Source organism: Dipodomys spectabilis, unplaced genomic scaffold (genome assembly GCF_019054845.1).
Source record: "Dipodomys spectabilis isolate Male_0828 unplaced genomic scaffold, ASM1905484v1 ptg000071l, whole genome shotgun sequence".
Lineage (NCBI taxonomy): Eukaryota > Metazoa > Chordata > Mammalia > Rodentia > Heteromyidae > Dipodomys > Dipodomys spectabilis.
The window spans coordinates 2821661-2833872 of record NW_024870748.1 but is presented as its reverse complement, the minus strand read 5'-3'; the positions used below and the strand labels follow the sequence as shown (position 1 = coordinate 2833872).

General features: G+C 33.1%; 1 protein-coding gene across 3 annotated transcripts in view; it reads left to right on the top strand.

Moving 5' to 3' along the window:
• Tenm1 (teneurin transmembrane protein 1) overlaps positions 1-12212 on the top strand; it is a 599693-nt gene that overhangs the window by 269426 nt on the left and 318055 nt on the right. For all 3 annotated transcript variants that reach the window (XM_042682396.1, XM_042682395.1, XM_042682394.1), the window contains exon 5: positions 2703-2941. In XM_042682396.1, the coding sequence (XP_042538330.1) occupies positions 2703-2941 (239 nt within the window). The remainder of the gene's footprint in view (positions 1-2702; positions 2942-12212) is intronic.

Below are 12212 nucleotides of genomic sequence, written 5' to 3'. Positions count from 1 at the left end.
CTCCCAACTTTGTGATTTTGTGATCATCATTGTTACACCCTTATTATTAATTCCAAAGGAGGCATGTTGACAAGTCAACTCAATTTAATATGGTCACATAGCGAATTCAATAGAAAGCATACTTTTCTTTTGTCTTAACAAGCAGATTTAATATACTCAGCAACTACCTAACCCTATTGTTGTCTACTGAAGCTCATTGATTGGGAGCAATGTCTCTGTAGTCATTGTGCCTACATTTGAAACTAAGCTTTCCACTCAGCTGTGGAACCATGGACAACTTAATAAACCTCTTCATGCTTTGGTTTTCTCATCTGTAAAACAGATAGACTTATGGTAATAAGGTTGTTAATAAAATTGAATTATATACCAATGTAAAATATGTAGAACAATGCAAAGCACAGGAAGCATTCAACTGTATGTCAGTATTATCATAATTATTATTAGTACCACTTCTAAGTTTTGAGGGGTCTCAGTTTAGTCTATATGATTAAGACCATTATATCAATCTCACAGATACAAGATCAAAATAATTCACATAAATTACCTAACTTGCTGCCTAGACCTCCTAGATGCTTGGTACATCATGTTCACTTAAATGGAAACAACTGTATTTGTAGTTAGTGCCATCCAGTGAATTTTTCAGTCTTGTTTTATATTAGTTGTAAAACTGAAAGCTCAAGAGAAAACGGTCCTGAAAATAACCCTATAATATATATGTAACATAAATTATTATTTTTCCATGAATACATAGCAATTTTTTTCTTTGAAAAAAATGTGGCTGTTGATGCCTGCCTTCTTTCACTTGATAATATTTGCAAACACTTCTCACAGCACGTTGTGAAAGTTTGTATTATGTGTTTTTAAAATGATTTACTTAATATAATATCAATTTTAGACATTTGGGGTATATTATTTTTGCTATAATAAAAACATTGTTATGAATGATTGCATATATACATTGTCATATGCATACAATTTCCTGAGGACAAGCCCTTATATGTACAATTATTTTGTAAGAAAATTTGTGTACTTAAAGTCTTGTGATACATAATACTTCCCCTTCAGAAAGATGGGGTCTGTCAACTCCCATCAGTAACTCAACCCAAATATGCTTAACTGTTACTGATACTCAAATGAAAATCTTTATTGTGGGTAATTTTCATGAATTGCCATATTGAATTGTAGGATTTCTTTTTTTCTGCATTTGTTCTTTCAGTATGGAAGGCAGAAATCAGCCTAAGGCACTTATATATATGTTACATTTTTTGTTGTGTGTTGTGCATTAAAGGGCAACAGTAGAATGTGTGTTGTTTAGCAGTGTATTTTACTACCATATATGTTAGAGTCAAATGGTTAAGTTTCAGTACTCTGAAAAATGACCTATCATTTGATTGTAGCTGTTATTCCCTTGCTAGGTGAAATTCAGCAAGTTCTACAATCTCTTTTGGGTTTCGTTTAATCAAAAACACAGAGAGGATTTTAACTAGCCTGTTTTATATAAATAAAAATCAAATGAAATAAGAAATTTTCAATAGAACACAAGGCACTTAACACTCAATATATATGAAGTATACACACAAAACCATACTTTAATTATTTTGTTTTTTGACAACTACCACCATGTCAGTACATCACTACTGCTTATAAAAGACATAATAGCCATGAGCAGTGAAAAGTCTTGTTGCAGTAATTCATTACTCCATTAGTATAAACTTCAACAATAGTCAAATGTATAGTCAAAAAATTTCCGAATACTTGTCTTTCTCTGGGAATGGATACATGTTATTAGAAAAGAGAAAGTGAACTTCTTGGTGTACTAGGGATGTTCTACATCTTGATAGGGATTTGGGTTACACAAGTAATTGCATTTGTCAAATCTTAGAAAATTTACATTAAAAATTTGATCCTAAGAAAAAAATTAAAATGTTGAAAGCTGACATAAGTGAAGGGATGTATACTGATGTACACTGACTATATTTCAAAATGTTTAAAAACTAGGATGGGATATTGGATAGAGAGGAATGCAGAGGTGGATAGATAAATGATAATATGAGTAAAGTCAAATATAAACTCTAGAGTTCAGTCTATGATATTGTGGGAATTTATAATAAAATTCTTTCAGCTCAGCTGTATGTTTGATAACTTTTATAATAAAGTTTGTGGTGAAAATATGACTATGCAAGCAGATCTCTAAAGTTTAGGATAGAGAAAACCCTGAACACTAGTATCTAGACTATTCTATTCATCAAAATACTTTATTATATGTCTCTTAACTACTGAGTATATTTCATAACTAGGAATAGTGTCATGAGTAATATTAAATGTAGTGCTGACACTCATTAACCAGCAATCAGAAAGCACAAGCTCCTTCTTCTTAAAGCTCAAAAATAGGAAAAGTTACAAATAAGAAATAGGGGGACAGGAAGTGGAGGGGGAGAATGAAGGGGAAATAGAGGGGGAAGAGGAGAGAGAAAGGGAAAGAGAAAAAAGAAGGGGAGGAAGAGGAGCAAGAGGAAGGGGAAAGAAAGCACACCAAAGATGGAGTACAGTTTGGCGTTAACTCTTAAATATATGAAAATTTTGCTTAACTCTTCTAGTTCCCCTATGATGTATCCTATCATGATTGTAATAGTGGAGTTCTTGATCTTGTAGTGATGAGATTTGGTCTTTACAATGATCATTTTTTTCTCCCCCCTCCTCAGGCATTTCCTGTTCAAGCATGGATCTGGGTCTTCTGCTATCTTCAGCGCGGCAAGTCAGAACTATCCTCTGACATCCAATACCGTGTATTCACCTCCTCCCAGGCCACTTCCTCGAAGCACCTTTTCCCGGCCAGCTTTTACCTTTAACAAACCTTACAGATGCTGCAATTGGAAATGCACAGCCTTGAGCGCCACAGCAATCACAGTGACTTTGGCCTTGTTACTCGCCTATGTTATTGGTAAGCCCTTTATTCTGTGCCTCAGTCTTCCTTCTTTTCTTTCTTTCTTTTTAATGGATAAGAAATCTTAATGGACTTACAATAAAGGATATGTACATTGATATATTTTTCTCAAAAGTATTACCCATCTCAAAATGCTATTATAAAGTATGTCTTAAAATAGATTCTTATTCACAAATCCACTGATAAATAACCCAAGTAAAGAAGAATACAGGAGGTTGTTGATGTTTAGAGAATATATACATTTTGTAAGATATAAAAATTAATTTTTCCCTTCTGCTCATAGCTTTATTGCTACTGAAAGTTTAACACATAAATTCGGTAAAGTTTGGCTTTGACATTTTTATTATTTTTTTTTATTGTGAAAATACTGTACAGAGGGGTTACAATTACATGAGCAAGATAATGAGTACATTTCTTATCAAGCATTGCAGCCTCCTCCTTTGTTTCCCCTTACCATCCCATCCTCTCCACAACCTCCCACCCAACCCTCCTCCCCCCCCACACCAAAGTTGTAAAGTTTGTTTTTGACATAACGACTTGTACGTCTCATTGTTGCAATGAGTCCACCTGTATCCCTATTTAAACGATTTGTTTTTCCCCTTCCCCTCCACAAATTATACTGACATCAAATACAGTGAAAGCAGAGGTTATACTGTGGGGGAGGGACATACAAAGCAACGAAGAAATAATCTTATAAATGCGTTAGAAACAATTGCATGAAAAAAAAAACATTTGAATGCATATCTTAGGGTTCATTTCCCTAACATCACCTTATCTGACCTTTTCTGCTGGACTCAGACATATATTAGTTGTTGCAAATAAGAGAAACTATGGGACCTATGTTTCTTTGGGCCTGGCTTACTTCATTTCCAAGTCTTTCCATTTCCTGACAAATGGGGTAATGTCATTCTTTCTGATGGAGGCATAGAATTCCATTGTGTATATATACCACATTTTCTTGATCCATTCATCTACTGAGGGGCATCTGGGTTGGTTCCATATTTTAGCAATGGTAAATAAGGCTGCAATAAACATAGTCGTGCTGATAGCTTTAGTGTGGTCTTGTTTGTGAACATTTGGGTAAATGCCCAAAAGTGGGATTGCTGGGTCATAGGGGAGCTCTATGTGGAGTCTTTTGAGGAACCTCCATATTACTTTCCAAAGTGGTTGAACAAGTTTACACTCCCACCAACAATGTAGTAAGGTTGCCTTCTGTCCACATCCCCTCCAGCATCTGTTGTTATTAGAGTTCTTGATTTTAGCCATTCTAACTGGAGTGAGGTAGTATCTCAATGTTGTTTTGCTTTGCATTTCTTTTATGGCTAGGGAGGTTGAACATTTCTTCATGTGTCATTTTTTAAAAATATTTTTCATAAGTCAAAGCTTACTTATACTCACAATAGTAATGCTTTTTTATTCAACAAGAGATAAATACGGGTCCCCTCCATCATATAAGTGAAGTAAGCCAGACCCAGAGAAACATAGGTCCCATAGTTTTTCTCATTTGTAATAATTAATTTATATCTAGGATATTCCTAGCAGATGAGCAGAATAGCTTAATAGACATATGACCATATAAGATGATGCTAAGCAAAATGAACTCCAGTCTTTCTTCTTAACCAAAGTTGTTTTTGTTTGTGGTGAGGGAAATGGTTTCTCTCTCAACAATGGGAAGTACAAACATAGACCAAAGCTGAGTATTGTATATAACAAATGGATTTTTAATTAGTACTTTTTTTCACTTCCTAACCTTAAATAATGCTGTGAAGAGTATGGAATGCTGTTTGAGAAAAAAAAATATTTATACTGCTAAAAGAGTCTTATTGATTGTAATTACTGTAGTTAACTATTTTCCTTTCAATTAAATGGATGTTATAGTTTTCTCATTAGTTGTCATAATTGCTAATCTACAATAGCTTCAAAGATTATAGTTAAACAATAATACTGCTGCTCCTGAAGTTTCAGGTAGCAATTTCATTAGAGGTAGTTATTTGGAAGCTATCTGAAAAATCTAGTGTATAATGCCTTCCCCAGGATTCAATTTTACACTGCAGCAACAACAAACAATGTATCCTTATTTCTACTAGATAGTTGAAAAATCATGCATTTACTAAATTTGGGAAGGTAAAGCAAAAAGCAGTTGTTAGGCATGCTCTCCAATTTTAAGAAAAAATATTGCTGTTCTGAGTGACCCTGATTAAAGTCACCCTCATTTAATAGCAAATTGTATTGATTTTTCTCATTGGCATTTTATTTTGAGTGAATATTAATTTCCTTGCTTGAGTGACTCTGCAGTCTGAAATGTAAATTAACATAAGAAACGTGTTTGTTGAAACATAATTCCAACAATGAATAGATTGTCTGGGTACAAAAAAAACCTATAGAGATATGTCTCTAGTAACTTCTTTTCTGGTTTAACCTAAAAATGCAGTTTCCTAATTGAAGTAGAATTAATTACTCACTAAGACACAATGTATATGATTCTAAGAGATAAATGAAAAGGGCTTAGAATTTCTTACAATTATAAATAATATAAAGAGTACTTTTGCTTGGATCTTCTTATCTAAAGTGTGAGTAATAAGAAATTTCACATAGCCGATTTCCATAGAAGTCATAAAGGAGGGGATGGTAAATAAATAAATAGGTAATATTCTGTAGGGAAGTCATAGGTGATGTCATCGATAAAAATTCATAGCCTGTACTGATACTCACAAATTTCTTTTTTATTGCCATCATACAACCCAGATGTATTTGAACAATGCTTCTATCAAACATGAATGATCTTATGCTGTAACATCAAAAATATATGTTTTATCTTAGACATTTCAGGATAACCCAGCATGTGTGTTTTCTTGGTTTGTAATAACTTGTAATGAGAAGCATTGATGAAGGCATAGGATTGGGCAATGAGAGATAACTGCAACTCAAACATGACTTTAGTTTGACTATTTTGTGTCCTGAGAGAGATTTATTTACTGAGTGTGCACAAAATATTATATATTATAAATATATTCATAGTATTTGGAAGGATTATTAATTATATCTAAGTAAACAAGTCAAGCAACTACTTTATTATATATGTTCTTCATCTTTATCCTATTATTTTGTTTTGCTTATTAGAATCAACTAATTGTACAAAGGTTTCATTTTAACATGCTCATTTCTGGATATATTGCACCTAGATGATACTCACACCCTCCTTGGTTCTCTCTCCTTCTCCTTCCACCTTATCTCCCTTTTGCAATGAGTTTTAAGTTTCTATGTTCCATTTTCCCACATGTACATAGATTATTATGACTTTATTCTCCCTGCTTCCTCCTCTCCACTTGCTCAAACTAACTCTCACTACCACTCATACCTGAGTCCACGCATGTTTAATCTTTCTAATGCTGCATGTTAATTCTTCAGGGATTTCACCATGATACCTCACATCTGTAAATTGTAAATATCATATAATATTTTAATTTCATTTTATATGATTATGTGTTTACAACTATATTTATGTTTGGAGTCTAATACCTATATATGAGAGATAATCTGTAACCTTTGTCCTTCTTAGCCTGACTTATATTGCTTAATATGTTTTTCAGGTGTATTCATTTTTATATTTTATGCATTTTATATGTTTTCCAGGTACATTCATTTCCCTGCAAAGGACATAATTACATTCTTCATTATGCCTGAGTAATATTGCATTTTGTATATATGCTTTATGATCTTCATTCATTAGTTGTAGAGCACCTATTTCTATCTATCGGCTATTGTGAGTAGTATTGTAATGAGCACAATATATAGGTGTCACTATTATTTCCTAATTTACATTATATAGGATATATCCTTAAGAGTGGTATGGCTGGATCATAGTAGAGTTCTAGTTTTAGTTTTGTACTGATTTCTACTAGCAGTTGCACAAGTGTATATTCTCATCAGTAGTGTATTAGGATTCCTTTTCTTCACTTCCTCACCAACATTACTGGTTGGCAATGGTCTTCATGATGGAAATTCTGAATGGAGTGAGATAGACCCCCCCCCCAAAAGCCCCACCATGATTCTATGAAGAAGCCATTCAAAACAATAACTACAATAAACACCCTTTAGAGTATTCTTGTACAATTATGAAACCAACTTTTGCTTCCTAACTTGACTTTCTAGAGAGATAGTGATATAAAATTACTGTTGTTGAAGACAATGTTTCTATTTAAATATATTATGAAGGCTATTCTTATGTCAGAAATTTCAGTATGTAATCTGAGACTTGTTGCAATTATATTTATATTAATTTCTTACATAGGTAAAAGTAGGGAATTTCAGTCATTTTAAGAAATAAGTAAATATAAACTTGGTATGACAGTAATGTAGCACAATAGTTATGAGCATGGATGTTCAAGCCTCTGTCACCTGTTAGAAATATTACTATGGACAAAATGTTTAACATTTTCTCATCTGCCAAATAGATTTAAATAAATACCTACAATGTTAATAATAGAATTGTAGTGAGAAATAAACGTCACTATATTCAAAGTACTTGGTTTAGGGCCTAAAACATACAAGTTGCCCATAAATACTACTATTATTATTATTATCACATATTTATTATTCACCACTGTTATCCACTGGTTATAACAATTAAGCATATTGTTTATAACTGTTGTATTGACAGGGCCTAGAATATAAGAGCCTTGTCAGTACAATTTTGGATAAAATGAATTAAGCAAAGTAACTTACTTGTAATTAGGTCACTTAAATCTCTCAAGAGTTCTTTAGGATAGATATCAGTACTATGAGGAAACAGAAATAAAAAGTTTTAAGAGATCACATGACTCAGGAGTGACTACCTTGACCTTTACAAGACAGCAGACTGACTGCAGCACACAAAACTCTTTTGAAGCATGGTAATGGGAATTAAATTCAGGATTTCATGGTTGCTACTTACCTGCTCCATCACTTGAGCCACACGCTCAGACCTTTTGCATTTAATGTTCTTTTTTAGGTAGTGACTCATGCTTTTACCTGGCCTAGCCTAGGCCCACTGTTCTACTATCTTCATCTCTTGAGTAGCTGGGATTACAGATCTGCATTATCATACTGTTCCTAGGGCACAACTTTTTTTAAAAAAATTTGTCTCATCATTTATAAATGACTCTATGTTCTTTTTTATTTTCAAGGTAATGTATAGAGGGGTTGCAGTTATATAAGTAAGGTAATAAGTACATTTCTTGTCAAAGTTGTTACCGCTTCCCTTACTTTTCTACTTTCCCTCCCTCCCACCCCCCCCCAAAGTTGTACAGATCATTTCCAACATATTGTCTTGCATATGTTGCTGGTTCCTACCCTGTTCTTTGTCTCACCATTCTGTTGTTCCCATCCTTTTGAGAACTATATCTCCCTGTCATTCTAGCACTCCAGTAAAGTTTATAACTTATTTGCTTTTTGGTTTATTAAATGAATGCACCTTACTTTTTTCCTATTAAATACAAATTTGATTCGATATACCAGCTTATCTGTTGCAGTGATGAGTGCAATTAAGTAGATTGGTGAGAGATATCTTTTGAAATTATTCTGTGATTTTTCTACATACAGAACTATCAGGCAAAATGCTGCCACAGTAGTTTGAAGGAGTTCAAATTCAGATGATGTTTATGAAAAACATTGTAATTTACTTCAATGTTCCATCATGATCTGGATATTATGTGGCTTTGGATAAATCAGCAAAAAAGCTCTTCTTTAATTTAACCCATCAATACTATATTAATGACTATCTCAATGGAGAGTAGAATTCATAAACAGACATTCAGATGAAAGATGCTACATAGGAAATGCAACATATAAGATGATTTCTAAATGGCTTTCTGTGGCTGAAATAAAAAGTATTATATTTCAAAACACAGAATCATTTCACACTTAACTCTTGTTGAGTCTGTAAGAATCATCACTGTTTCTTTTTTCAATCTCCTTTGCAAGGCTTCTATAGCCCAAGTAAAATCTTTCTCTGAAACTATTTACTGCTACCGTTTCCTGTGTAAATTCCTTTCTGCTCTTTCATTTTCTTCTATTATCCATTATGTATAACCTTTACATACTAATATCTGTATATTGTACTGCCCTCAATCCACTAGGGAAAATCACATTAAAATCAATGGGACATCAGCAGACATTCTGTGCATTATGCCCCTATAAGTGGTCATTGGGAAGCAGTAGAAAACCAGAGCAGAGTTATTCAGCCAAGAGGCCCCATTTTTACATCTACCCATTACAGAGTATAGGTCAGCAGGAAAATAATTCCTTTGAATAAATTTAAAAGTCATAAAATTTGGTAAAAAGTGGTTTGTAGAGATACTGATTATCCAAAGGTATTATGGAATGGCTATTGTCATCACTTCCCCATAAATCTGTAATATTTTCCATCTGAAAAAAAAACATGTCCTTATGTTTCATCCTCTCTGATATTTTGGCATCAGCGATGTATCAATGTCAGTCAGAAGCAAATTTTCTTGAATTTACAAATAAGCCATACGAAGTACTAGTCAGGAAGACAGATGACATCAAGAGAAGGTGAGGTTAAGGTACTTCATCAATGGTTGTAAAGGGCACAAATAGAGCTTCTCTGGTGATATTTGATGTTTTGATAAAGTTTCTCCAAAGTCAGCAGTTTGTATAAGAGGCAATAGAAACTCACAGGAACATATTCTTTCTGGGTTGAAATGGGCTTTTGCACTGAATCAGCTGGGATGTAGAAATTTCTATCAGTCCCAATATCATCAGTTAATGACATGGATAATCCTTTTGCTGAGGCCTAAAATTGGTACTGATTCATCTACTTTCAGAGGATATTCATAGTGTCCAAGGTGTTCAATGAAATAATTGTAATCCTTGACACAACTATATATATATATATATATATATATGTATATATATGTATATATATTTCCTACATATAAAAATTTGACTAGAATGGATATTAACAAGACATATACATAGCCGGTGGCTCACGCCTGTAATCCTAGCTACTCAGGAGGCTGAGATCTGAGGATCACGGTTCAAAGCCAGCCCGGGCAGGAAAGTCTGTGAGACTCTTATCTCCAATAAACCACTAGAAAACCGGAAGTGGCGCTGTGGCTCAAGCGGTAGAATGTTCGCCTTGAGCTGAAGAGCACAGGGACAGCACCCAAGCCCAGAGTTCAAGCCCCACGACCGACAAAAAAAAAAAAATACAGATACAATAGTGAATCCAAGTCTATGACCCAAAAATGTAAGGGTGAAACCACTCAGGAGGGCAAAGGTCCTACTTTACATTATTCACTGAACCAAAATTTAATAATATTGATTCTAATCCTTTCTTCTGCCTCCTTCACACAGGCTCAATTTTCCTATTTTCTAAGGCCCTTATTATTGGTGGGATAAGAAAGTGCTGAAAATTAATAGAAGAGTGGAATGGGCTCATTTTCTCTTATGCAAAAACAACAAATACCTCCCTTAGAAGGGATGAAATAAAATGGAATGCAGCCTGATTCCAGAAAATTCAAGAACTTAGATTTTTAAAGAATAGAATAGAAATGGATATTTTTCCCATTAAGGTACACAATGCCTCTTAATACAATATTTACTAAGCGCACAAAAAGCACAAATATTGTATGCTTGCCAAAATCATTTACTTTTGATTGCTGGATACCTAATTACCATTTCTATGCCTAACTTTTCTCATCTATGAAATGGGAATTTTGATAATACCTTCTATATAATTAAATGATTAATGGTTTGTAAAACACGTAGGTCATTTTTTTACCAGATCTAAATGAAGACTAATGATTATTAATGAACAGGATTATTGTGAAGATTATTCATTTGAGCTACAGTAAGCATAATTTATATATAATTTATCCTAACATGAGCTGCTTTTGCTTCCTTTCTTTCAAAGTTATCTAAAGCAAATTTTTCATGGCTTAAATATGTGTCTCATTAGAATTCTTAAATGCAATTGTTGTCTTTGCCTGGTCTAAAATAACTGTCATTTTACTTTCATTTTATTAATTTCCGCTTCTTTGGTATTTGGACCCTTCATATGGTTTTGTATTTCTATCTGGAGACCATATTGGAGTTGACATTCATTCCCATTAAAATGTGTTATATGTTGTAGCATTCACAAAATGATTCATCATAAAATACTAAAATCAAATTTCACACAATCCTAAAGATCATTATCAGCCCTTTTGGTTTCATGTTTAATACTTAATTACATTATTCCAGTTCACTGTCATGGACCAATTCATAATTAATAATGGCAGATCCTTTGTTACTATTGACTTTTTCACCTATTTATGAATTTACAAACATTTTAGCAATCTTATAAAGATCTGGAAATGGTAGTGCAATATCAGTCTAATTATAAGACTTCCATCTATGCAATTATCACAGCTCTTCTTTAATAAAGATTTATAAGTTCACCCTATATCACCTTTTGATGTAAGATGTTCCATCAGATTTTATTTTCAGCATGCTAAGCAAATGTTTTACCTGTTATAAATAAAAGTACAAATCCTAACCAAATTAATCGTGCTAGAATGACCCTATGTTGCATACAACTACTTCTAAAACCAGTTTCTGTTTCTCAAGATGAAGATATTTTCATGAAATAGAGATACTGTGTTTATTTTTTAGGTGGAATTCCAACAGGCTACTTATTTAAAACAAAGTAAGAAATAATTTTCAGCAGCAAGTAGTGTATAATATAAAAATACATGTTTTGCACCAAGGGAACCAATAAATCCACTAAGTAGTTTTCATGCAGGACTTTCTAAGTCTAGGTAGGGAAATTAAGATGAGTCTGGAAAATAGACAAACATGCACTGAAAGGCATACTAAAGTGGCCTCAACAATATGTTAGCAATCTTGGCGTTTTGTATGTTTAAAAAATTTTAGAACACCAACAACCAATCCTGTAAATTTGAAAAGGCCTATCTTTCAAGAAATCTATTATCTCAATGGAAATGATTCAAATTTTATTTCATAAAGAAGTCTTGTTCCTATCTTGTGTCTATCCCACCTACATTATATAAATATATACATTTATGTGTGTTTATATTAAATGTGAATATTTTTAGACCCATATTGCATTCATGGTTAAGATATACATACTCTGAACTAAGAAACAATAAACCAAATTAGAGCAATGGCTTTTAAACAGATGGCAGGTTAACACATATTTAACTGTGAAAATGTGTAATTTTTATATAAAATAGTCAGAATGGGGTAGCACAAGAGGTGACATCTT